At 45.0% G+C, this 27,191-nt stretch overlaps 1 protein-coding gene across 3 annotated transcripts in view; it reads left to right on the top strand.

Moving 5' to 3' along the window:
- Positions 1–27,191, top strand: part of SUFU (SUFU negative regulator of hedgehog signaling) — a 92,368-nt gene that overhangs the window by 53,624 nt on the left and 11,553 nt on the right. For 2 of the 3 annotated variants that reach the window (XM_086616506.1, XM_086616508.1), the window contains exons 6-10: positions 1,684–1,756; positions 6,509–6,665; positions 8,197–8,308; positions 18,998–19,132; positions 20,626–20,764. In XM_086616506.1, the coding sequence (XP_086472632.1) occupies positions 1,684–1,756; positions 6,509–6,665; positions 8,197–8,308; positions 18,998–19,132; positions 20,626–20,764 (616 nt within the window). The remainder of the gene's footprint in view (positions 1–1,683; positions 1,757–6,508; positions 6,666–8,196; positions 8,309–18,997; positions 19,133–20,625; positions 20,765–27,191) is intronic. The other variant, XM_086616507.1, reaches the window with a different exon arrangement.

The following is a 27,191-nucleotide window of genomic DNA, read 5'->3' as shown; positions in this document are numbered from 1 at the left end:
TGAGAAAGTCACTCTCAAAACTGGCCCCACTCTTGGGGGGCCAATTTTTGCAGTAGGAGGAGTTTTCATGTAAGGGAAGTTCATTGTTATTTTTCCTGTGGCAAGACAAAGATGTCGGGTTAAGGATGAGATGGGTTTTAAATGTTAAATGATATGTTGATGCTTTATTTGCTGCCAGGTTGCAGCTAAACTTTTTTGGCTTGTGTTTTGTTTAAATAATTTTTCTTATATTTAGTGGAAATTATTGCCCTACGATTGTAGCGCAAAAGAATTTTTTAAACAAAATGGTTCTGAATATGTATTCCTGGGCACAATAGTACACTCTCCAGAGTCACAATGGCCTTTAGTTGATTGATTATTTGGAAGAGTCCAGCCTTTGCTGCTGGACTTCTTAAACTCGAACTTTTCCCTTTTAGGCAGATAATTCATGCAAATGCCCTAGAGTAGAGTGAATTTGTCCAGCTTCAAGCTTTGTTTCTGGGACCCCATGACAATAAACACTGCCTGCAGCTCCCTTGGCTCCTGTAAGTCAATACAGATATAGCACCCTTCTCAGTCTTTTCCCATGCTGGTTTTTGGATTTTGTGCTGTGATACAAGCACCTTTCCAAGGATAAAATGAAACCCAAATGTGCATGGTTTGAAGGCAAAGCTGCAAACTACTAAGCCACTGATGTGGAGTCAGGGTCTCTTGCATCCCAGTGAGGGACTGAAGCAAGTGGCACCTCTGCAGTTAATAATTAACAGCTTCCAAAGTGATGTGAAAAAAGAGTGGCTATCGATGCATCTGAAAAGCTATAAAATATTAACTTTTATAGCTCCCACTCCAAGTGCTTTAGGAGACTGTAACACAGACAAGGCCAGAGGAGGGGGCTTTTGACTACAATAACGAAGTATCTAATGAAAAAATGAAAATTTTTACAGCAATTCCAAACAACTTCAGTTTTTACTTCACATGAAAAGCACCATCTGAGCCTGACTTCTGCGGTCTGCCTGCACTGTGACCCAAAGTAAAGTCTCTGAGTAGTTCATCTTCACAGTAATCTGTTTTCTGTCACCTTTGTTGGGAAACATCTTGACCCTTCTGGCTTTTATTGCTAATGAAAACAAAGATTTTCCTGAACCATCTGAGTACTCGACCATTAAGTACAACTGGGCAAAATGTCTATTGTGAGGATATTTGTCAGAGCAATAAGCTTTTTATGGTACTGAACACGACTGCTGATCTCAGCAAAAAGTGCAGTCCCATTGGGACCCTGCTGCATCTTCAGATATGTAATAGAGGTACAAGTCTTGACCCTATGCCTTGCCTGTCTTTCTTAGACGTAGGCTACACTGGACTTCTCAGTCTCAATTCAGTTACCTGTAAGATTAAAACCCAGTTCAGTCTTGTATGAGTAAGTGGGTGCACACAGGGGACAGCCTGCGTCAGTCCTGGCTGCTTTGCAAGACTTGGTGGTGCCAGACACTAGGCAGATAACAGCTAGGTCATGGAGGGCTTTCATTATGTATTTGGCAAATGTAAAGGACAAATGCACGCTATGGGATGTGTAAGCAACATAAAGGAGCTTGCAGGCTTGTTTTAAACTCTCTCTTGTGCTTCCTTCCTGCACAGGTCCACTCTCTTTTCTGGGGAGTACTGGCTCAAGTTCTTGTTTGGCTCATTACCTTTCTTTCTTTGTAGAGCTGGAGGCCCCTGGTTGATAACAGATATGCGAAGAGGAGAGACAATATTTGAGATTGACCCACATCTGCAAGTATGTCTTCAGTTTATAAAATGTCATGTCTTTTGTAGTGGCCAGGGAGAATTGGTTTAATGGTATAAAACAGTTTTATTATTTTCCGTAAAGGTGCTGTGATCTCAGTGTCTGCAATAATCTCAGAAAAATCTTGGAGACTCCCTTTGCTCTCTCAGAGGTGGTTCAAAAGTGCATATGTCCAGCCCCGGGTGGATAGCAGCTCTAGGAAGAAATTTAGAGAAGAGAGACCAGGAAAACAGAATCTCATATATGGGACAAATTGATAAGATTTGGATCACGTGTTTTAGAAAGGAGGAAAATAGAAGAAGATAAAAGAACATAGAACAGTACAAGATTTAGAGAGGATAGATCAGGAAATTCCGCCTTGGTTTTATATGCAAGGATAAGGAGATACAATACAGAAAACTCAAAACCAACTAAATAATATCTTTTCGCAGCAAATGTGACAGTGTAGCTCATTCCTGTAGGATGTCACCTGAGGCCAAGTAGTTAGTGTGGTCTGAGAAATAATGGGAAGCCAAAAGTATCTCATGCGGTTATTAATAATCCATGCAGGAAGATACATTAAACCACCTTCCTCAGAGTTCAATTTCTGAAGTTTAAAGATCAGAATAGGCCCTCTATGGAAGGGTTACCATCCCGGGACTACTGCTAATCTGTGCCATGGGAGATGGTTCTGCATCCCTTCAGCAGAGTTATGGTACTAGAGTGCATGGGTCCCGGGCTAATCCAGCGTGGTGCTGACCTTGTTTCAGTGAATTAACTGAGTGTTTGCCTTTAACAGAGAACTTCTGGCTTAGCCTGGTAGGGCACGTGCATATGTGCACGTTTTGTACAAGCTGTTGCGTTTGTTTATGGTCTGCATGTCTGCATCTGATTACCCTCAGTTGCCTCACAGCATCTTTTATTTTAAAAGCTTAAGAACAAAACCAAATTCTACTTTTACTGTTCTTAAGGATTTGTTCGTCTAAAATAACTCCAGTCTGAGAGAGACACACAAAAAAAGTGTTCCACAAACGTCCTACAGTGTGGGAGCTAATGTAACTGCAAGTCCTATAAAGTTTTTAGGCTCTTCAAAATCTTGCCCTCTCCCTTCCTGGAGGGTGTTTGTCTGTTCTCTCCACACTGGTGATTCCTGATGATAACAGGGTTTTCTTCAATTTACTGTAAATGAAAAGTAGCTCAGCTTACTGGAATCTGAGTCAGCCAAGGCAAGTTAAGGCAAATAAAGAGTACCTCTGCCTCACCAGTGTGTCCTGCCACTGGGAGCTGCTATGTCTGTGGTCTTTCCGGACTTCTTCACTTTGAAGACATTCCTGTTTCTGTTCTCTCTTGCCTTTGCAGTCGTGCGTATGCGCAGGGGTGTGTGTGCGTACCTCCTTCTTGCCCGTACCTCCTTCTTGCCCGTACCTCCTTCTTGCCCGTACCTCCTTCTTGCCCGGCTGCTGCAGCCCCTGGGGATTCACAGAGTGAAACCTGCTGCTGCGGCGCTGAGTCCTGCAAAGAGCCTTTGCCGAGCACGGAGAGCTAGGCTGTGCCGGGCTGGATTCAGCCACGGCATGCACCTCCTGCTCTCATTAGTGGGGAAAGGATAAAGCGTCATGCGCTTGGCATTTTCTTGGTGGTGGTATAGGGTGTCTGAGAGCCGAAGGGCAGCGGTGGAAGATAGGTGGAGGGGAGGGAGAGAGCAGGCAGAGAAACTGGACAACTTTCCCTGGAGCAGGCAAGCACATTGCTTGCCTGGGAAGCAGGCAGAGCTTGTTTTGAGGCTGCATTGTCTCTTGTGGGAATTAGTTGAGGCCTAAACCCAGCCCTGGCAGCAGCAGCTGTACTTTCTGTTCGGAGTCGCTGAGAATGGATCCCAACTAAGATGTCATCCCAGGATGTCAGCAATTAACGCTGTAGCAATGCTGGCTGTTTTCTGTTCAGCCAGGCTTCCCGGTAGGCCATTCAGATTTCCCTGGCAGCACTGTCAAACAATTCCTGTCGGTCCCCAGCTCTGCACTGATTCTCAGTGCTTTGCTTCTGTTTCAGCAGATATCTCAGAAGAGAATAAAGCTGATTTGAATTTCCTGAGTTGTGGTTGCCGCTCTGTGGGTCACACTGCAGTGCTCTGGCTTGTTTAGAAAGGGATCAATGACTTATAAGAGCCTCAGAGCATCCCTCCCACATGCTGAGAGGAAAATGGGACAGAAACATCCTTTCTTTGAGGAAGGAAAAAGCTGAACCTCCTTTGCCCTGGGCTCCTCCAACCTCCTGCTCAAGCTGCCCTTTCAAGGGAGGAAGAACAGCCCTGCAGCCCAGACACATCTTTGCTGGCTAAAGATGGGGTAAATCTGTTCATTGCCCCAGCTGAGAGTCTGGATTGATTAGGGTTTTTTTGAGTTTTTTTCCCCCTCCAACATCAATACTTGCAAATGTTATAAAACAGGCATGCAAATTAGGCTGCCTTAGGCCAGCTTATTTCCATCAGGCCCCCTTGATCTCCAAGGGATGCCAACAGAGCAGCACTTCTTCGCCTGAGGAAGTGCTCTGCAAACCAGCTGAGATGCAGATGACGAGTCCCTTTCCCCCTCCCCAAGGCTCTGCACACCATCCGGAGGCCCCAACTGTGTCTGTGAGCGGGGGCCCTGGCTGCAGGGATTGAGAAGCACGTCCCACTAGAGCTTATGCCTGATGGAGTCCTCAGTGCCCTCTGGGCTCTTCTGCTCCCTGCTCAAGGGCAAGTTTGGTGGCTCTCCCATGCTTCTCCAGTCAGTGGAATGAAAAATAACTCTGCTGACAAGTTAAACCTCCCCACGCCAGTTGATGTGGGTCCTCGCAGAGCGCTGCACAGGGCTCCCGAAGGAGCCTCCTGCTAAATCTCACTTAGAGCATCGTTTGCATATGCAAGATTGAATGTATTTTTATTTCTTTTTCCATAACTTCTATTTCTGGGTGAAACAACTAATTTTATGATTAGGATATAACAAAAGAAAATCCCAGCAGATTTATTATTTCTTAGATTTTTCCCATTATGTTTTCATAGAAGCCAGTTTTCCCTAACGCCAGAGGAAGATCCTAACAAGGAGCTGGGAGAGAGGCAGAAGGAAGGCAGTTTCTTGAATGCATAAATCTAAGTCAGGACTGCTCTGGTCCTGCCCCCAGTCACAGGTTTCTGCCTCTCCTCTTGGGCCAAAGAGCCAGTTTAGGGAGGTGATCCAGCTGGGGGAAAAAAAAAATAGAAATTGGCTCAAGGGAAGGGGTAGGAGAACATGGAGGAAGGTGGGACTGCAGCCACTGTGAATTACGTAGCCTTAAACTGCTGTGCAACCACACCCTGAGTACTTGAGCTTATCTTTGAGCTGCAAAAATCCTCTCTTCAATGGTCACAAGAACAGGCAATGCCCTTTCTAGGGCGCAGTATGCACTGCTGGGCAAGGGGAGGAACGTATGTGGGGTTTAGTCTGAAAACTGCTTCTTAGGGAACAGATTTTGCAAAGTGCTGGATGCTCCCACGGTCTCTTGACTCCAGTGGCAAGGTCAAACTGGAGGGTAGTGATAACGAGCAGAGAGATCCGCTCCCGTTGTGCGTAATACAGCTCTGCTCTTTCCTCAAATCTTCAAAGTTTCTGTCCCGCAAGCAGTGAGACTTACCACCTATCCAGAAGTGACCTTGATGTTAGCAGTGAGTTGGAGATCTTGCTAGTACCACTGAGTGGTACCAGAAGTGACACCCCTTCAGAAGAGGGTAAAATGCGCCCGGTTGATTCAGTGCCAGTGGAGAGTTGACAGCGGCAAGAGCAGCCCTTTCTCGGTGTTGCTCAGCCCCGAGTTTGTTCAGCTCAACATTACCCTCTTGTGGGACGTAGGTGGAAATTCAGAGTAATGCCAGTTCCCCTGGCAGGTAGGTGTCCTGTGGAAGTTTTGGCTGTAGCTTAGGGCAGTCTTGCTGGCAACAGATGCCCATGTCCTTGAGAAAATGCATGGTGTCTGAGAGCATCTAGCTGCTTGTGGTTGGTGTGGAATGCCTTCCTAGACCCAAGCGTTGGTTACATGCTTGGAAAGTCCAGCTTGCACAGGAGAGAGAGTTTGTGTGTTTTGCTGATAGCGAAAGCTGTGCAAAAGCTTTGACATTGTGAACAGACCTGTGCCTCCTTGCTGTGTCCTTTACTGAACACCCCAGCACATTGCAAAGCAGTGGTTGTCTGGGCAGTTTGCAAATTGTGAACTTTGTGAATGATGAGTCTCTCTGTGATCTGTTTTCATTGTGGGACTCGTTGGTAAGCTCGGAAGGAGAATTTGTTTAGTTATTCAGGGATTTGTTATCATTGACATACAACAGGTAGACTTCCAAGCTGTGCTTCATACAGGAGCGTGTAATGTAGAGGCATAAATACTTTGAGTTGGTGTAAACCAGAGCTAACACTGAAAGAAGCAGCCCTGCATACCCCAGGCCATTGATTTCCACCTCTGTCTTTCCCTGCTTTGTGCCCACCAGGGCCACATAGTGAAGTGGTGAGGAAGGGATGGAAGTTCAGACCAACCTGCTACGGAAAACGTTTGTTCCAGTTCAGACTACCTCCCTGGTTTGGCTTAATGTGCAGTCACCCTTAGCTGATACATCAAAGCACCGCAACCGGAGAGTGGAAACTGGCCGCAAAGAGGGGGATATGCAGGAGCTGCTGAAGGTTGGGTTGAGCCAGAGTGGGTTCCAGCTCAGGTTCAAGCCACACCCAAAAAAGTCTTGGGTATTTGGATCTTTTCAAGCAGGAGAGAGTCGACAAAGGGATTGAGACAGATGGCTCAAATCTGAGTGGAGTGAGTGCCAAATGTGCCTGGGATGATCTCAGCCGGCCTCCGGAGGATGACGAAGACAGCAGGAGCATTTGCATTGGGACCCAGCCGCGGCGGCTCTCCGGGAAAGGTAGGAGGTCCTGGGCCGAGTCACCGTCGTCGCCTTTTGGGTTGTCTTCTCATGGGTCTGGGCAGTGGGCTGAGTCATGCAGCGTCTTGGGGTTCATAACAAACACCACAGTTACTGGAAGGCTCAGTACGTCTCAGGGGAGTGAAATGCATTTTGGTGTGGCCTCTTTGAGGAAGGCAAGAGAGAGGAAAAAGAGATCTTTGCGTTGTTTTGTCTAAATGTTTCTTTCAGTTTTTAGGCTATTTCTAATCTAAATCTGCAAAGTTAAACTGAGTGCTGGGTGAAACCAGGACTGTGAACACCTGCGAGGTGAAGTAACTGCATTTTCCCAGGCTATGTTTCCTTATTAACATTGTCACTTCTTGGGTGGCAAGCTGGACTGACACTGCACGTTGCTGTAGCTGAACTCAAGTGATTCTTGCAAATACGGAACTCTGGGAAGAAATAAAATACGGTGGAGTTCCCCTCGGCAGTGAGATGCCATCTCAGGGTACAGATGTCATAGCCATTACACATGCTTGAAATTATGCATGTTATCTTTCAAATGGGTGAAGCAATGTAAAATTTGAGGTCTTGAGATTTCCTGGAATTAATGATGGTTTCCACAGGAATGGTATCTATCTTGGGTTTAAGTCTATGGTTAAAAAAAAAAAATACTCAAATGCATGTAGAGTTCCTTCTGGCTTCTGTTCAAGTATTTTTAACTGCACTGGATCTAAAAAGGCTGTTTTCCTTCAGCTCTGCAAATGAAAGGCCCAAGACAGGTATACCTGGTGATATTTGTATATCCTTTAAAAGATTTTGAAATAATTTGGATATTTATTTCTCTACATGATTCCCACATTTCTCAAAAAAAAAGATGAGGAAACTTACAAGAAAGGTAGGAAAGTATCCTAATAAAATATTTGGCCATTAGACATTATAGGAAAATGAAAGAGTAAAAAGACTGCATCTGAACTGCATAATTTGCAGTTTATTTTCAAATGAGAGCTTGACGCTAAAGTTTGCCCTGCATAAAATTCCTTTCTTTGGTCAATCTTCTTGTAAATTAATCAACAGATTTGAAAAGCCAGTTGCAAAAACTCGGGAACCTCCTTGCACTCATTTGGTAAAGGAACAAATTCCTGTTAATGCCTAATGGGAAAAGTGACTTCCAGTGCAAAGGCTGGAAGTGTCAGGCAGTTCTGTGAAAGCTGCAGAAACAGTAAACACCTCATTTATGAAAGGATACAAAACTACTCAGAGTTTCCTCATCAGGAGGGGTCAGTACCAAAGGTTCCAGCTCTCCTTGCCTGACATAACATCACAGCCCAAACCAAGAGAATTCAAGCTGACTTTATGAAGTGAAGTAACTCGTAGGTGCAGGAAGAGCTGTTCACCCTTAGCATCTCTTCATTTCTTTCTGAAAGGGAAGAGTTTAGATGAAACACACTGTAGAAACAGGCCTTTTAAAGAGAAGCTGACATCTCCTTGTGTCTGCGATGTTTCTGGGGACTCTAAATCAAGTTTAAAAAAAAAATTCTCTTTGCAGATACAGAGCAAATCAGGGAGACTTTGCGGAGAGGGCTTGAGATCAACAGCAAACCTGTTCTACCTCCGATAAATGCACAAAGACAGAATGGGTTGAACCACGACCGAGCACCGTAAGTTTCACCCTATACCCTCAGTTGGTGGGAGGAGGGAGGCTAAAGAGCTCAGCATGGAAAACAAAGTTAAAGCTGGATAGGAAAAGAATTGGCAAGGGGAGAGGGAGGCTAGTAGCAAATACTTGCAAAGCACAAGGATAGAAGGAAGAGAGTTGTTCAGGTTGGGTTAATGGGCTAGTACTCAGGAGAAGAGATTTTTGAGAGGAGTTTTGGACAAACCTGGCTAATGCAAAGTGACTCTGTCTCTGTTCACTGTGTGCAGTGTTTGAAATCAGACTGGACTGAGCCCTATAAAATGTACTGTGGGGAACAGTACTACAGTATCCAAAGGGCTAGGTGGCATAGATGAGTGTTTGCTGATGTTTTTGCCCAAGCATTTTGTTTTCAAGCTCATAATTACAAACCTTTTGTTTAAAATATTGATTTTTTTTTTTTGAGGTAACTTTGATCTTGCCTTGCTTAAGCAGGTAGTTACTGCAGTAATTACATGCCAATACCACCCTGGTCTCTAATAGCCTGTAGACTAGCAGGTGATTTAAGTGGGACTAGGTGGGCCTCCTCATTTGTAACTTCTGACTTCAGTGAATCTACAGGAAATTACTGGTGGTTTCAAGGCATCTGTGGTACCTGCACTTCCATATTTTTGGGTTTCTCCCCTTCCCCTCTTAGGCTTATTTCAGTTGCTTGTTAAATGTTTTCCCATAAGTTTTAATGTTTTTGTCTAAATGATACAGAAAGGCATGCATCTTTGCAGTCTTTCATCTTGGTATTTCCTTTGGTTTCCTAGTCTCCGATGAACATTTGTGCTTTCTTGTTCCAAGAGCAAAGATCATCATGAAATCAGCCTGTAGTGTCAGGCAGGAACAGCATCCTGCTCTGTTTCAATTCGTGTTTCTTTCTTGACTCAAGCATTTTGTGAGAAAAATATTCCTCATACTTAGTTAGGACCTTGATGTCCTTTTGTGTTCCATTTTGTGGGTAACTTCTGTGTCTATTGATGATGCTGTGTACTAGTAAGTAATACGAGATATTGGTGCTTATAAAAAAAAAAATCTCAAGTGGCTTTATTATTGCTTTAGGTATGATCTTACTTTTGCTATATGGTAGTTATATGGAACCACATTCTCACCGGACTCAGATTTTGATAGCGCTTCCGTGCCCGAAGGTTCATCCTGTTGGACCATTGGTTGGTCTCACTGGCTCCACCAAAAAAAATAAAATGATAACACTGATTTGTACGAATCACACCCAGCCTTGGAAGGCTCAAAAGCATTGAGCAGGACTTCGCACAGATGCTGGACTCATGCATGAATCTGCATGCCCAGTAAAAGCTCTGAGTTTGCAGTGGTTGGGGACAACCAGAAACATTTGGGGTGCACATCAGGTCAGGGAGGCAGCTGATGGGTGAGCCTTAATGCTGGAAGGCAGTTGTTGCTTAGATAAGGAAGCTTTACGTTATTCAGGGTAAGATAAACAGAGATACGCTCAAGACAGAGTGGTGAAAGGTTAGCAGAGGTCTAAGATGAAGCACACAAATATTTACCTGGGTTTTCAACTGTTCTGAGACAGAGAGGAAGGCAGGTCAAACTCAGAGCCTCAAATCCATGGCAGTGCTCTTTGTTGCAAATCTCTCTTACCTGTAGCAGCTGTGCACTCACCCTACCTGAAGCCTGAGCAGTAGGAATGGCTGGTTCCCAGTGTTTGCCTCCTAGAAGATCAATACATTTCTCTGAGGTCTATGGTTACCACTGTAGAAACTGATAGCCTGTTTCTCCGTAACAGCAATTCAGTTAAGGAAAGAGAGCTGTCAGCTGTGTGTCTTGCCAGTGGTTGCTTCGGTGATAGTTGGTGTCGGAGGGTTAGAGGAGATCTTAACTTAAAACAGCAGTATGTGCTAATACTTTCTTCCTCCATCTTACTGACTACTTTGAGAGGAGTTTGGAAGAGTTCTTTTTCTACTTGTGCAGTGGCTTCTTCAATTCCTGTAGCATATACAATGGGACTTGTTCAATGCATTGACCATACTGAAGAGGGGTGGTTTGTGCCAGAAAGTAGCATTTATTCACAACCTCTAACTAACTGGTACTTAAATCAGACCTGATGATTACCCGTACTGTGACTAAAACTTACCAGTCAATGTATTTTCCAGCACAGTGTGGTATCGATGAAGCAGAAGAGGAAGATCTCATTAGGTCTCAGCCTTTCTTAGTACACTGTCTCAGCATGTCTTACGCATTTGAGCAAAGTTGCTCAACATGCTATTAAGTACATGAGCATGATCTGGAGACTCTCGTCTCCATCTGCTGCAGAGGGATGTAACTCAGGACTTCAGCTTTTGCATGTAGTAGCGTATGTACATTCATGTTCCCTAGAGGAACCTGCAGTGGCAAAGGCTGAGACACGAAAGGCACAAAACCCAGTGCAAATATAGTGGTTTCATAAGACTTACAAGCACCTGAGATGAAGGACAGCTCTGCACATCGATCTAGTCCTTCTGGTATGATCCTTGCTTGGGTCTGGTAGGGCTGGGACTCAGTTCTGTCCTTCACTGTAAATCTTGTGTAATCAAAGGCAAGTCATTTAGCTGTTGAGCTTCAGTTCTGAATCTATAAAATGGGACTAATAACAATGTCATCTTCTTGAGGCACCACAAGGATAAATGTTAATGATTACGAGGTGCTGGCTGATGGGAAGCAGACTTGTGTGTAATCATATCCTGCACTGTACACACCAGACCATAAAATATCAAACCCGTGGTTCGTTGCAAGGGTCCTGTGAATAACTGGTGTGTTAGATGCTCCTCAGGAACTTGACAGAAATGCTCTGTTGGGGCATGGCAAATTGCTCCAGATCTACTTTCCGTAGGGAGCATCGCAGAACCCCAGGCCGTCAAATTTGCACCCAGATGACGTTAGGATGGTAAAGTCTGACACAGACTCTAATGGCTTCATGCAGAAGAGGAATGTGCTGTTTATTTATCATAGATTTGCAGTCACCAACTGCTTTCCTAGTAGCTTTCTTCCCTTTCTTTTATCCCAACTCTACCACCCACACACAATAATCTATCGGGGTTTAAAGCAGAAAACCTGTTCTACATTCAGTGTCACAAAATAGTATCAGAAACTTGCAAATCTTTATTTGTATAAAATGTGAAGAATCCAGATTCCATACAGATTGCCCTGTCTTTGTGTAGTTACAGTTTTCAGTGCTTATGCAAAAGCCTCACATTGTTGGGTTGCAGATAGGGCTTAATTCAGTGTTCTGGCTCCAGCAAAACACATGCCTACCTGTGAAGCATGTGTATTACTGATTGTTCACTGTCCCAGAGTCCTAAAAAAAAAAAAAAATTCCTTTGAGAAAAAGCTGGTTTCTGTCAAAACCCTGTTGGGCAGCTGTAGTACTTTGATTCATTAGTGTTATTACTGTAAACTGTGTAGCCCTTTTTCTCCTAAGGATATGAATAAAAGTACTCTTAATGCTTAAAACTGCATCGGACATCTGTTTCTCAAAACGACTGTTAGCTCAGTTCATAAGCAGCCATTAAATCAGTTCGTACGCATTAAACAAAAGAACATGTAAATTAATCTTTGGAAACATGACTAATCATTTCGATCATAGGTAACATTATACTCTTGATTACTGCTTGGAAAAATGAGGCATGTATGAATACAAATGTGCTTTACGGTGGTGCATTACTTATTTCTCAGGACCCATCAGCTTGGTAGGTGCTGTTCAGACAGACAGAAAGGCAAGGCTCCTGGTCTCCTGAACTGTTCAGATGCACTTTTATTGGATATGGCAAGCTCTTACCATGAGGAACATCTACATGTCAGACTAAATACTGCTGCTGTTAAGACCTCAGTGGGCTGGAAGCTCCAGATGTCAAAGATCAGTGACACTTGTGGAGTCTTGCTTCATTTGCTATCTAATTTCTTGATGTAGTAAGTTCTGGGGCCAAGTCTTTAATTGTCTCTGGCAATTAGCTCTGTCCTCTCCTGTGAGGTAGGTGAGTTGTATCTCCATTCTACAGATGAGGACAGAGGAGTTAATTTGCCACAGTTGCAGTGACAGCCAGGGTTGGGATATAGGAATTCTTGACCTTTTCCACCCCTCAAGGGTCCCCTTGATCACACAGTGTTGATGTTTTTCTGCTTCTTGGCTGACTCAGGCCATTCTACTACTCCTGTCAGCTGAGACATGGAGTAGAAACCTAGAGCTAGCACACTGCATTGCTGCGCATGTTGAGGCTCAAATTATCAGTAATTGCTACATTTCGTTGTGCAAGGATTCAAGTAATGCCCATGTGCATGCCCAGTGTCTGAAGGTGAGGCTTGAATGGCGGAAAAAAGTCTCCCAAGGCTGTGTCACTTCGACAAAACACAAGGCTTCTCTACTGTTGATCACTCTCCCTCTTCTCAAGAAGGATAAAATGGTGTGGTTCAACATGCCTGATTTCCATATTTCTGTCTGGGATTTCCCAGATAACTGCACGTGCACTGGTCCGCTCCTGCACAGCAGTCATTTGTCCAGGGATCCACAACGGATGTCCCAGAGACCTGAAATCCCATCTGCATTTAATTTCCAGGCAGAAAAACAGGTTGAGTCTAGGGAAACCTGAACATATGGTAGATCTGTGCCCGTGTGCTAATTCCGTCCAGCCCTGAACAATTTCCAGCTGTGCAGGGAAATGAAGGCAGGTTCCTGGCAAACAGAGCAGAGAACAACCCTCTGGCAGGTGGGGCTGGCAGGACTGTCCTGGCGGTGACCTTCTGGCGCACCGCACCCTGAGCGTCTGGGGTTGTTGCCCTTCCCTTGTAGGAAGAGGGAGGTGTTGTGTCGCTCCAGAAGTCCTCCGGGATAACCCCAGACTGTCACATGGTGTGCCTGGTTTGGAGTGCATGGATAACAGTGGCACCACTTGCAGGACTGGAGTCCACTGCCCATTTAGTTCCTCTGACTTGGTAAAACAGGGCATGCTGATTTCTCCTTTCAGAGAGTAGCATTGGGTTAATGCACGTTAACAAGCTCCATCTGAGCAGCATTTCTGAGGAAGCTCTGACAGTATTACCAAGATGTAGGATTTGCTTCAAGGCGAGTCTGCACTTTGCTTCTCCCAGTGTGCTGGGTTTTGATTGCTGCTTTCCTTGGGTGGAGGGGAGCTGTTGTCTGCGTAGCTGGTTTCCTGTCTTCAGTTCTTGGAGGCAAATTTTTACATAAAGGGGAGCATTTCAGCGTTCTCTGAAACTGTCTAGTTCTGGCTAGACTTTCTGATTCTGCAACCACTAAGCAGTAAGTTTCCAAGCCAGTCCTGCTTATTTAGGCATGCGCTCTCATCCAGACGCCATTCAGTGGTGTCTTGCTAGAGTAAGGAATGCTGAATGGGGGAGGCAATATACTTTAGGGAGTGTCTCTCAGCATGAGGCTGAGTGCTGGGTGACAAGCCTGCAAACTAGAAAAGCAAATGTCTGGAAAACCAGTGTCAGTAGAAGTGCAGAGCGGTCACCGTGCTAATAATTTGCACTCTACATAGCTTTCCCCATCTAAGAATCTAAAAGTGCTTTGCAAACATTGACTTAATCCTTGCAACACCCATACGTGGAAAAATGTCTCAGTTTTACAGACAGGGAACCTGAAGCATGAAAGAGTTGTTTGACTTTGCCCACAAGTCTGCAGGGTGTCAGTGGCACAGCCTAAATCTCTCAATCCCAGTTCAGCTGCAGGTCTGGAACAGTCTGGCCCCTGCAAGCACTGACAGTAGTTATTATGCAGCTTTCCAAAGGGATATGTGAGTGGCAAGAAGACTGTTGCTACTGGCATTGTCCTTGGAGCCCTTCCGTGCCAGGAAACGCACACAGAACATCTTCACCATCTGGTTTAACCGGGATGATGAGCACCCAGGTCTGAGCACTCAAGCCAGCCTTGTCTTGGTGTGACCACAGCAGGAGCTGCGTAACTGTGTCCTCCCCATTTCTTCACTTGCCTCTGTGCCTCTGTGACGTGTCCTTTAACTCGGTGTGCCAAGATGCTTAGGGCTCTTTCCCACAACAGCTGGTTTGCCCTTCAGGGGAAACTGTGGGAAGACGCTGGAAGATTGCTGGCACTTAAGTGATCTTTGACCATACCTTCATTAGGGAGTGAAGAGATTTGGAGTAGCCACAGTTGGGAAGGGAAGAAAGAAGGCGGGGAGGAGCAGAGGAGGGAAGTGGTCCAACCTTTCCCTCCCAGCTGTGTAAGCTTGCACTAATGGTTTGCATTTGCTAACAGTGCTGGGTTTTGTACCAAAGCAGCAAAGAGCAGTGACTGTAACTCAGGTTAGTGATGCAGTGGGCACCTACTCCTACAAAGAGCTCCTGCCGTGGCCACATTCCAACAACATATCCTTTGTGATTTCGGTACCTGGGAGGGTAGCTTGGAAATGCAGCAAAATTATGCTTCACGTTAGCAACAGGTCTTGGAAGGGAACTGAGACCTCCTTCCGTGACATATCCATGAGATCAAGCACCCTGATCATAAAGCAAAATGCAAATGCAAGAATAAATAAACCTTTCTTAATCCGATCAACCTGGTTATTCTTGAATCCCATAAAATAACTGCCAGTGGGGTTGCTTGAGAAGAGGTTGCTGTAAACATGACTTAAGAGGAGGGGACATCCAAACTTTGTGCAACCCAATGATTGAATTGGTGATTTTCCAGGATCCCCATGGGCTGCTGCTAATTGGCATAAAATTAAGCAGGTTGCAGCCACCCTCATCTTTAATACAAAGAGAGGGCCTGTGGGAGGCTACAGGTTCCAGCGTGTGGCCGCTCACATCAAGAAGGAGCACAGCACGCTGGGACGTGTAGTCTCCTCGGGCCCTTTCTTCCTGATGACAAAGGTCTGGGGAAGCTGCAGGCCACATGGGACACCTTTGCAACTGTTTGACCACCCCTCTCTTTCACTCTCTCTCTCTCAAAAAAAAAAATCAAATATGTCTTTGGTTAAGTTCATGGACTGTTAATCAGCATTCATGAGACTTAACCCCCCCCCCCCCAAAAAAAAAAAAACCCAACAAACATCATTTCCTTCCTCTCTCCTCCGCCCAGAAGCAGACTACTGGTAGAAACCAAAGCTGGAAAAAATAGTTGAAAGTCAGCTAAAGTCACCTTGGTAACTGCAGCAATACACTTGCCCAGAACAGGAGACATCAAACCCAACTACAAACAGCTTTAAAGAAACAAAAAGAATGTAATCATCTAAAGAATTAATCTGACAACTGCCCACGTTTACACCTCCCACAAGCTCCCAATCAGAGGAAAATGCGCTTTAATCTCCTCCAACTCCCCTCCAGTTTCACAGAACATGAGATGTGCAGTCCTTAAACTGGGGCATTTCCGGCATGCTGCTTCCATTTAAATCTACTTTTTCCTAATGCAGCAGCCCTGGCTTTTGCAGACTTGTTTTTTCTGGACACTAAGAAACATGAATTTTTTTGTGTGGGTTGGATGAAGTATTAAATCTGGAATAGACAAAGTTTGCAACATTTTACATGATAGTCAGCTAGATCTTAGTCATAACAAATAAAACTCCACTGGCTTTTGCTGCTGATTTATTTGGTGATGGGGTGGAGGAAGCAAAGGCTTACGGGTAACTGACAGTCGTAAAACCAGGGATGTTAGTGTTAGAAAGCAAACTTTTTCTACATTTTCTTCTGAGGCTGAAAACTGCAAGCTGTGGATGGCAGCATGTGTTACGACATGAACTTTTTATTAATAACAACCTAAGAAGTCCTGACGACCCTTCAGCTGGGCCATCACCCTTTGGAAGGGTCAGCGCAAGGATTTCCATTCCCAAAGGGAGAATTTTAATGAGTCTTGCCGAGTCCCTGTGTCAGGAAACATGTTCCAGATTCTGAAAGCAATGGCACTGTGGCCTTGTGTTATGCACAGTCCACAACAGGTCCAGAAATGCCCACCATACAAAACTCTGTTTTAGAAGGATATAGCTTAGATAGAAGGTTATTTGGTTTCTACTATTGGAGTTTTGCCCTTAACTTTAAATAGCTAAAATTGTGTGAGGTCCACCAAAGTGAAGCAAGAAACACAGAGGCAGTGACCATTTTGGATAAGTTTTGTGGAAAGAATTCATAATTTCATGTCATTCAAAGTATTAACTACCATTTTGCTTCACTCCTCCTTTTTGACAGAAGGGCTGGTTACTTATTAATACGAAGTCATAATTATTGACAGCCTTAAAGTCTTGACAGTTCCATTTGATAGTTATACATTAGTCAACATCTTCTCTTGAGCGTGTAATGACAAACAGCATTTGCTGTTTTTAATCAGACTTAGAAAGCTTTGCCCCTTGCCTCCAGAATATTGTCGTCATTCCTGTTATTGCATTAACAGGCTGTTTCCTCTCTGGACCATGGCCCCATTGTGCTAGCAGCTGTACTGGCTAGCATGGTGGAAACCTAAAAACCCTCCTTCAGTTCCGGGGGTTTGGAGCCCAGGGGTATGGGGAACTGTCCTGCGGCTGTCTGTCCTCCCGAAGCATGAACCTACAGCAATGATCGCCTGGGCGGTTGTGTTACGGGACATACCCAGTGCCCTTACCCGGTCCAGGTGAGAAGGACACAGTCTCTTGTATGTAGCAATAACGTGGTTGTAAAACTCCTGATCTACTCCAGGATGTGTAAACTCTGGAACTGCGTTGAAGGAGTGCAAGATTATGGCCTGCTTGAAAATCATGGGTTGCTAATGGCTGACCCTTTTGGTAGGGACTGATAAATGAATGATTGGAAGCGGTAGACCACAGGCTGACTTTCCCACAGCTCACTGTGTATATAAGATCTGATAAGGAAGTGGAGGCAAAGCTTAGCTTAAGGTCAACTGATCATTAATCAACTGTAACTGCTCTTCTCAGGTAATCAGCCTGCAAAATGCTGGCCCTCTCCACTCTTTGAAGACCCCACCTACAAAGAGCTGTAAAATATTTGCTGAAGTAGATTAAACACAGCTTTAAGTGCCACCTATAGACTACAAAGCATGTTGTGCCTTTGCTTAGGGGTTAACCCACCAGACTGACACTCTGCTGACTGTCAGTCCATCAGCCCACCCCGTGCATAAACTGTACCCAGACCTACTGTGTCCTTGCTAGGTCCATTATTGCTTTTGTGTGTTGCTAAGGCAGAGCATGGCTCACATTTTACAGTTTTTTATCTTGGAAGGAGCTGAGCTGCTCCGATTTTTTTTTTTCCCCCTGCATGTCTCTGTCCTGGCCATGCAGGGTATTTGGAGGAAGGCACTGTGAGATATGAAGAGTTCAGCCTGTATCCTTGTTTCAGAGTGGGCAGCTCAGCAGCCTGGATGAAAGGCTCACCTGGGACTTGGTGACCTGGCAGAGGCAATAGGCTAATCTGCTTCGGAAGCCACACTGAACTGTATGGCTATGTGTGTGGTGGATGGGAGTAATTTTGGTACAGCACCCAAATGTAAAATCAAGTAGAGGTGTGATCTAAGTCAGCTCATGAGGGTCAAGCTGTTTCTTTACAATTATTTCCAGATGTACATTAAAGATGGCTCTGCTTGGGTGGAGGAAGGATCCAGGCTTGTTTTTACAGTGTTCCCAAATGGAGCCACAGCCTGATAGCCTTGATCTGGTTTGGCTTTTGGTCTGTCTGGCACAATGCAACTACATTGCAGTATGGCATCTTTCAGCTCCCTCCTTCTTTCCCATCCCACTCCTCTGGTGATTCTGTACTACAGAAACTATCTTAACAAAGTCTTACCTCTGTTAAGTCCATGTGGAACTCCAGGTCACAAAAATATAAATCTCGTATCAGACACATCACATGAGTCCATGTCATCCACAAAAATCATACCCCCTCCCCATCCTTCAGTCTTTGTTCTGGATTATCAAGTGAGGGATTACAGTGATGCTCTTTGAACATATAAAGTGTTTATGGTCAAGTATTTTGAGATATACCAGGATTCTTTCTGGCAAAGTTCCTAATCATGTAACAACATAACCTTTAGTCATAGCTTCACAATATGCTGGCCCTGCAGAAATGAATGAATAAATAAGAAAGCAAAGCTGCATTGTCTTAAAGCAGCCCCACTTCCAAGGGAAAGCCATCTGCAGATGTCCTTCTCGTCCCACGTAGAGTCCATCTTTTGGCTGTTGCACTTGATGCTGGTGGAAGCAAAATGTTCTCAAAACCTTTTGGTTGAACTGTGGAAAGAAATTATTTGGGGATAATTGTAGGGATGCCTCAGACCTCAAAGATACTTGAGCAAGGGCACAAGGGACTGGACAACTCTTTCTTGCAGGCCACTGACTAAAAATGTTGAAGGTGAATCAAAAGCAGGAGGGAAGGCACACCTAGTAATTCTTCCAAGCTATTTTATAGTAGTTTAGGGGTTCGGAGAGAGTAGTTTTGCTCCAGTTCTTCCCAGAAATTTTATTTTTTGTATACTAGGAAGGGATGCAATTCAGATCCTAGGTCAACAAATCAAGGTGAAGATCTGCATGCTGTACCCAGTAGTCTGAGGGAGGCAGTGTCTCTGTAGGGGTGATGAAAACTCAGATGTGTCTTCATAACAGTTTGCTCCTGTGTCCTTCAATATTTGCACAATTGCTGTGAAACGCAGCAGAAATAGCACACAGCGCTGGGGTCCTAAATATATGCATTTTGCCTCTTCTCTTAGAAGCCGTAAGGACAGTTTAGAAAGCGAGAGCTCAGCAGCTATCATTCCTCATGAGCTAATCCGCACGAGACAACTGGAGAGCGTACACCTGAAATTTAACCAGGAGTCCGGAGCTCTGATTCCCCTCTGTCTAAGGTGAGTGAAGCCATCCTCCTCCTCCGCTTGCGCTAACATGCCGCTTTTGCCTTGTGGCATTGTTTCACCGTGCAGACATGCAAGAAATGGGTCTTTAAAGGCCAGAGCTGAGATATCTTGCCAAAACACATTAGAAATAGATGATTCTTTGCATGTGTGTTCATCGTGGTGAGATTGTTTCTCGTTCTTTTTTTGTCCTCCAGTGTATTTGAGTCCTGAAATAGGACAGGGTTAGCATAGGGATTTTTTTATCAGTCTAATGCTGGCAACTCTGTGATAAACTCTGTCAAAGAAAACTCTTAATTGTTAATTCTGGCTTACGGACTCACACAAAAGTGGTTGTGCAGAGCCTGTTTGCAGTCAGTTTATGCATGCAAGTATGTTATTTAGAAAAATTATGTCACTTGCATGATCGAAGGAACAAAACATTGCTTGCGTACTCTACACGTTGTCTTTTGAAGGTTGAGGCTGTGCATACCACTGTAAGTGACTTTTCTAGGCTTCCACAATTTCAGTCAGCGCTACTTTTAAAAATACCTGTGGCAAATGTAGTCCTGTCCTGGTTTCGGATATCATCGTAACATAAAGATGAACTGTGGGGTAGAGGCAAATGATTGTAGGTGATTGAGTTACTTTAGCTTTATGAGTTACATGTCTGCGGTATCAGAGTTAGCAGCAGCAGGTGCACACTCACCTGTGCTTGTTGAGAAACCAATGGGATAGTTAACACAAATGTATTTCACTTTACATCACAAATGCGTGACCAGTGTGTCCTGATCAGTTACCACAGCTTAGCTGACCAGCAGTAACTTGTCAAGCAACTATGAGATCGTTAGGTGCTATATATCTTGCCTAAAGTTTTCCCCCTTGCATGTTGGAAGCCATGCACGCATGTCACATATGCTCTGAGCCTAAATACCAGAGCCATGATTTTCCGTGTGGAAAGCACTGAATGAAAAAGGAAGTGATACCATAGATGGCCATGTATGTATATTTTCTAGGTATTTGCTTAAGTAATCCAGATTACGTTTGTCAAGCACCAGGGGAACAGATTACTAGATATTGTCATGGTAGGTAAATTTGGCCCCACTGATAAGACTGCTTAGAAAGGCATCTTCACGTTCCCACATGATGTGGTGTCTGGATTCTCTTCTGCAGTTTTCATCTTAACTGAAAGACTGGCAGTCTCCTGCCCTTACATACATCAGCACCTTGTCATGGGGGTAGGCATTCAGGGGGATTTAGATGTATTCTAGTTCTGTAACAAGGCCCTGAGATTGAGGGAGGAGATAACGGGGAACTCTCTGCCTCAGAAAAAGGCTTGTCACCTGCTTTGTGGAGCAAATCCTTCATATATTCCTGAAAAATTAATAGTTGGTGCCTTCAAAATGTTTTCCTATGCTGATGGTAGAAGCTGTAGTGATATATCTTCATGATTTTGTTGAATGCTGCTCGCACCCTCTCAATTCACACAAATGTGTTTTATTCCCCAGGGGAAGGCTCTTACATGGACGGCACTTTACATATAAAAGTATTACAGGGGATACAGCAATCACGTTTGTATCAACGGGAGTAGAAGGAGCCTTTGCTACAGAAGAGCACCCCTATGCAGCACACGGACCTTGGTTACAAGTGAGAGAGCCTCCTTCCTTTTTCTCCCTCTTCCTCCTTTACTGTGTCCTAAAAATGATCCTCCTAAGGGCTTATGTGGTTTAAAACGTTAACAAACCTGTATTTTCTGCTGCGACGTCTCTCATAGCTCTTGTGTAATATTTTGGGTAATTATGGACTCAAAAAATAATGGTGAACTGTTACTATTTATATTAATGGAACTCAAATTAATAAGCAGTGGCTGGAAAGTTCAGAAATCATCTGTGAATACAGTAGTGTCCGTTTCCTGGAGTCAACGAACACTTTACAGGCTGTATTTACTCTTGATTTCTTCCAGAAAGGAATTTGGGGAGGCAGAGTGGAATGACCTAAACAAGAACAGAGCCAGGGCGGAAGAGCTAGAAAGCTGTGGGACTGTGATCCTACAGAGCCAAGATCTCAGTTTTACATCACCCCTAACAGGAGAGCAGCACAGAGAGCACAGCTTCTTTCAGTTTTAGCTCTTTCCTATTGATTCTTTGACAAAAGCTCGTAGTTGCTTGAAGCACCCACACGTTTTCTGCACCCAGATTTTTTCTGTATCACAGATTTTCCTTGGAAACTCCCCATCTGCTTCGTGCTGAGGGTCAGTCCTACGGAGCAGTGATGCAGTAATGATATGATGGTGTAGCGTTATTCTAACCTTCAGTTTCTTCATGGTTATGTATTTTGAAAAGAAAAAAAAGCTTTGGGGAATGTGTTTATTCAGAAAAGTCCATCTCTGAGGGATTACTTGCATGCGGTATGTCTCTGCCTTCACTATTACTGTGGCGTTCCTGCCTCCCCTTCTGTTTGTAAGGCAGGGGGTTGTTTTAGCATTGCAGTGATGCAGTTAACCTTCCAGCAACTTGTTTTCAAGGTGTTCTACTGCCCGTATTCATACGTCTGGAGGACATCGTAGCTTTAAATCTATACGACTTGTAAAGGAGCTGATCTTGGCTAGAATCATCTTGTGTGTAGGGATTTTCAAAGAGCTTGTGTGCTTTGATTGTACTGACTGGAAAGTGCAACACTCCTGTAATGATTAACAGCAAAGGGTCAGGTTTAAGGGTGGGTCATTTGCTGTTGGTTCCTGTGCTTGCCAACACATGATACACAGGATCTTGTGACTGTGTTAACTGCAAACATAAGAGTGTTTGTTTGCATTTACATCACATCTTAAAGTGTATTGATGTGTAGAGTAGTCCAGTAACCTCTAAACAGTGAAGAATGGCAATAATGAGGTCACCATTCAGACATGTAACTTATATTAACCCTTGTGAATCTGTTTGCTTCCATGCCTGCTGAAAATTACGGAAGTTTTTTGAAGTAGGTGGGAGGGAAAGATGGAGAATTGCTAGCTCCCAAGGGGTACGGAGACGCGAGTTCCCTCTTTTGTCTCTTACACAAGGTCAACTTATTGGATCTTCTTGTCTGAAGTGACTGGCTCCGCTGCTGGCTCCTGCCCCGGCCTGTGATGAGAATGAAGGAAGACAGACTGGGTGGGGGAGGAAGGGAGGCTAAAAGCAGCCTGGGACAAGAGGAGGAGCACCCAGTTGCGTGAGATACATATGTGGGAGTGTCGGATGCTCTTGGCTTAATATGCAATGGGAAGCTTGATCTGTGCGCAGCAGTCCCTGTGGTGCTGGGAGGGAGGTTCATGTGGCTTTGCTTCAGAACTAGGAGAAGTTGTGGTGCATAAAATTTCCAAGGGGGCGAGCTGTGTTTGGTTGAGTTCCTTGCAGCCTGGGCTGGCCGAGTTGGCAAGCCCCGCAAGCATTCACAGCAAGGCCCAGGGAGGATTTCTCTCCTCCCTCGCTTGGGACCCCAGGCACAGCAAGGAGCTCCAAGGAGAGTTGGCGGCTGAGAACAGATCACTGCAATGCAGGGGCTTGTGGCAAAGATGAGCAAAGGGAAGGACTGTGGAGAGGAAGAGGGACGGCAGGCATCTCCTCCTGAGGACTTTTTCCCTATCTTAGGGGAGGAATAAGAGCCTGAAAACTCCTGGCCTTGACTCCGCAGCAGCTATAAAGTGACTCCTCTTGAGCCTGAGCTTTGGTACAGTGAAAGCTCAAACCTGCAGACTAAACATAGTATCTCCTGTTGACATCGTGTGGGCTGGAGTGGAGCATGTCCAAGGTGGGACAGGCCGGAGAGCTGCTGCACAGTCTATCAGCCCCCACTGCCCGGGCTGAGCAATGAGCTGAGTCGCTGGGCTGCAGTGGAGAGTTAGCAGTTGACAGGAGTTTGACAGGTCCCGGAGCCGTTCCTATCAGACAGGTGTCCGTATCACCACCGCAGCTGGTACTCGGCGGGAACCGTTTTAGCAGTCTCAGCAGAAAAGGCAAGGAGTCATTAGACCACGGAGATTGTACGCCCCATTCTATCAACAGCCTTTCCAGGTCATGTTTGAGGCATGTTAGTAGGGGAAGCCTGTCCTGCTGCTGCCCATGCTCTAGGGATGATTAGATTATTTCATTCTCCAGAGCTGTCAAATTGGCACCTTTCCCAAGTACTTGGATTTTTTTTTCCATTTAAGTAACATTTAATTAGTTCTAAGAAGCTAAATTCTATTAAAGGTCTAAGCATGTCAGGCTGGTTTATTTCTGAACTTCTTCCACTGTGTCATGTATTGTTGAATAGGGAAATTGCTTTGACTCAGAAATGTACAAACATATTCAAGAAGTCCTCCTTGTTAACACTAGACTCCTGTTTATATGCTAGTTACCGTGGCAAAGTCTCTGATGTGTAACACTTGCATTAACATTACACATGATCAAAGGCTTCCGTGGTTCTTTCTTCCACTCCCCCTTCCCCCATTGCTGTGACAGCAGAGCCCCCACACTGCCTCCTAAGCACCTCGCCTCTCCTTTCCAAGGGGTAAATGTTCCAGATGCAGAGAAGGGCTGTGCAGGAGGTGTCTGGCCCCATGTTGGAGGGTTAAGGATGCTGATCATGCAGATAGACCCTGACATTAACTGCTCTACATTGACATTCGTATTCGTAGTGGAGCGTCCAAGGTTCTCAGTCCAACATCTGATCTGTGCCAAGCATGCAATTCATCACACATCAACCTTGTTTGTCTCTAAACCGACCCAAAGCAAGGTGAGGTTGCGCGTGTGTTCTTCCTCCCTCCCTTACTTATGTTCCAGCAGATGATAGAAGTGCTCTGTTGAAATGTGTTACTGATCAAGCCCATCCCAATAAAGTTGACTGAGCCTTTAATACATATTAATGTTATCCTGGGGTAGTTTGTGTCAAAGCCTGTCAGCATGCATCATCCTTTGGGAATAACCGTCATTAAGTCTCCAGTGATGGGAGTCAGGACATGCTTCTGCAAAGCTCCTCTGCTTTTATGTGGAGCTCCCTGCCCGTCTAGCACAAAGCAGACTGTTCTCCCCTCCTACCTTGCTCACCTGGACTGCTTACTCTCCCCAGAGGGGAGAAGGAGGTTTGTTTAACACTACCTTTAGATAATTTCTGCTCCTGATGCTTTAGGCAGTCATTGTTCCAGGGAAGAAGATGACACTCAGGTCTTTGATCATCTGCAACGTACATGTTACGCATCAGATATTGCTGCAGACTCTGACATACGAGCCAGTACAATGCAGTAAAAACAAACCTGTAGTTAAAGAGTCCTCATTAACTGCAAAATCTAGCACACAGGATTTAAGAAATATCTCTGCACTTTGGTCTTGCCCCTGTTACACATGTGTGTTTCAATACTAGATTGAATTGAAGGATCATATATATATTTTACAAAGCACGTCTGTCTTATTCAGTGCACAAAGATGCAGTGTGTTTGGGGGATGAATCAGGAGTGTGGAGTAAAGTAGACTCTTGCCTATAGGACTTCCACTTCGTTTGTTTGTCAAAATTAGAAGGTGTGCAGTGAATGAGGCAGGTAATTGCAGAAAAATCACAATAGTTTCATGGCAAAGCCTGTTAAATGTTGCCCTGGAGAACTGGATCCTGTCCCTGCCTCTACCGCTCTGTTCTTTCTTAGTCTTAAGCTAGCTTGTTCTCAGGTGGCAAGTGAGCTTGTGTTCTTTGCTTTCTGGTGGCTGGCTCAAGACCTAAGGTCTGGTCTGTGTTCCCAGCGGCAGGAGGAGGCCAGGTGGGGAGGAATTCCTGTGCCGGTTCCACTGTACCCTGCAGAGCTGAGTGGGCTGGAAAACAAGGGCCTGCACATCTTGAGAGGGGCACTTGGAAGAAGTGGACGTTCAGACTCAGTTTTCTCTTCACTAGTTTTCCTCTGTTCAGGAAAACCTTCTTCCGTTCATCCTGTGAAGATTAATTCAGTGCTCGCCAAGCATTCCAGCTCCACAGATGAACACCGGAAACAATTTCAGGAAGAGATTAAAATTCGTTCTTGCAGGTCAGGAGAGAGAAGGGGTTTCTCTGGGGTAGGGAGTCAGCCCAGGAGTTGAAGACCCATGTTCAGGCTCCTTGCTCTTGCAGATTTTTGCCATGACACTGTTAGGTCTCTTAGCTTCTTTTAGCCTGCTCCCTCATCTGCTGCATGGAGAGGAGCGCTTCCCTGACTCGCAGAAATGTGAGGCTGAGCACGTCAGAGGCTGTGAGAGTGGTAGACAGCAAGATGAGGTACTTCCAGTGTAATCCATGCTGGCAGTAGTCGGATGGAGCGTATTAAATAAAGGGGAAGAAAGTAGGAGGGATTGGGGAAGCAACTTGAATGATAATGAAAAGAAATGATGACTAATGCTGCATTCAGTGAGCAGAACCATCCTGAGGACTGAGCAAGGCAGAGGTCTTGTGGGAGAAAAACAGCTGGCGATCCTGTGATTACAGATTTGTTTTGTGAGGCAGACGTACGCTGGGGCCAACTTAGCATGGCACAGGCAATCTCTGTGCAGCCATTTCCGAAGTTTTGTGTGCCCAATGTCGCTGGTCTCTGAGCGTAGAGGTTTTTTTCCAGGTAATTTACTCGGTTTCAGAATGAACCCTGTTGGGCAGATGGAGGCTATGGTTCATTTGCAGTTGGCGCCCTCCGATTCTCAGCACAAGGTCTGTGTCTCTGTGTGAGCTGAGGAGCTCACAGTGGCGGTGGGTATCATCCTCTGGCACCAGCCACTGCTGGAGGACGCTCTTTGCTCGCCTCTCATGCCAGTAGATTTGCAACGTCCAGCAGACAGTGTGTGGATGCTGAGACTGTGGAAATTAGGTTCTCCAGTCTCCCTGCCCTTTGTGTTGCCTCCGGCTTTGGCCTCTGATCTGCCCTCCATCCTGTTTTTCTGTGTCTCCGTCTTCCCCTCATCCTGGCCCATCTCTGCTTTCCTCTCCTCCCCTTCATTTAAGTTGGCAAACTCCTCCTCCTCCTCCTTCACACAGCCTGACTTCCAGCAGAAACTCTGAGAGCGCTGGAGAGTTTTCCTGCCTTTAGTCCTGATGTTCCTGGTGCCATAACAATCCTTCGCCGCTCAGAGGAATGATCGGAGGGAAAAGCACTCTGTAGCTACCTCTGCCCTGCGTTTGGGACAGAGCTGCCTTGGGCTGGGACATGCTCAGTGAAGAAGGGCTCTTCAGTCCATTTTTTTGCCTTTTTCTGAAAGGCTATGGGCAAACAGTGACTTCCAGAGGCTTCTGACTGGGCAAAGTATTTGCATGATCCTCCAGAGCATTTTTTGCTGATCTTCATCACGTTCCTCATAAGGGGTAGTTCTTGTACTTTGCAACAAAATGATCATACACGTTTGTTGGTATTGTCATAAAAATACTTTTTCCAAAATACCTTCCTGAGATAGCTCGATTCCTTTTCCCCTAAAAACCTTTAAAAAAAATGAAAAACAAGGCATCCAGCATGGAAAAATAAGTTGAGGCTTAGGACAGCAAGGTCAAACTTCTCACAGAAAATGTTAAATGTGCCTGTAGGCAAGATAGGTACATGGAGGCTGTGGGAAGCATCCAGCATTCAGGAGCTATCAACATGAGCTATCTATGCTGGCAGTTGCGACAAGGAGGGGGGATTACTGTGAGCAGGGTCATGGGGGACAATTCATTCTTTTGGTTTGGCAACCTAAGTGAAAAATCTGGGAAAGAAGATCAGACTGAGCCCAATCTTTAAATATTTTCAGTTTTTCTTGCTGAAACAAAAGCCTTAAAGAGACCAAAAGCTGAAAAAAAAAACCAAACAAACAACTTTTGTGTTGAATGAAACCAGAAATAGAAGGTTTTCTTCAGTGAAAACAGGGGAGGGGAAATCTAGTTTTGCAGAATGGAGCTGGAGTTGTTAGAAGTTTTGCCTTCTCTAATCAATATTTGAGGGATAAAACACTCGCCTAGGATATGAGAAACTCATGTTTTATTCCTTTCCTTTTATTTGACCCCCTGTTTCTACTTCTTGGCTTTATGGGCACCACAACTATAGGGTATTTTGGTTCTTCCTCAGCTCATCCAACTGGAGTTGTTC

The sequence above is a fragment of the Tauraco erythrolophus genome, chromosome 9 (assembly GCF_009769465.1).
Source record: "Tauraco erythrolophus isolate bTauEry1 chromosome 9, bTauEry1.pri, whole genome shotgun sequence".
NCBI classification, from domain to species: domain Eukaryota; kingdom Metazoa; phylum Chordata; class Aves; order Musophagiformes; family Musophagidae; genus Tauraco; species Tauraco erythrolophus.
This window is presented reverse-complemented; position numbering and strand designations above follow the sequence as displayed.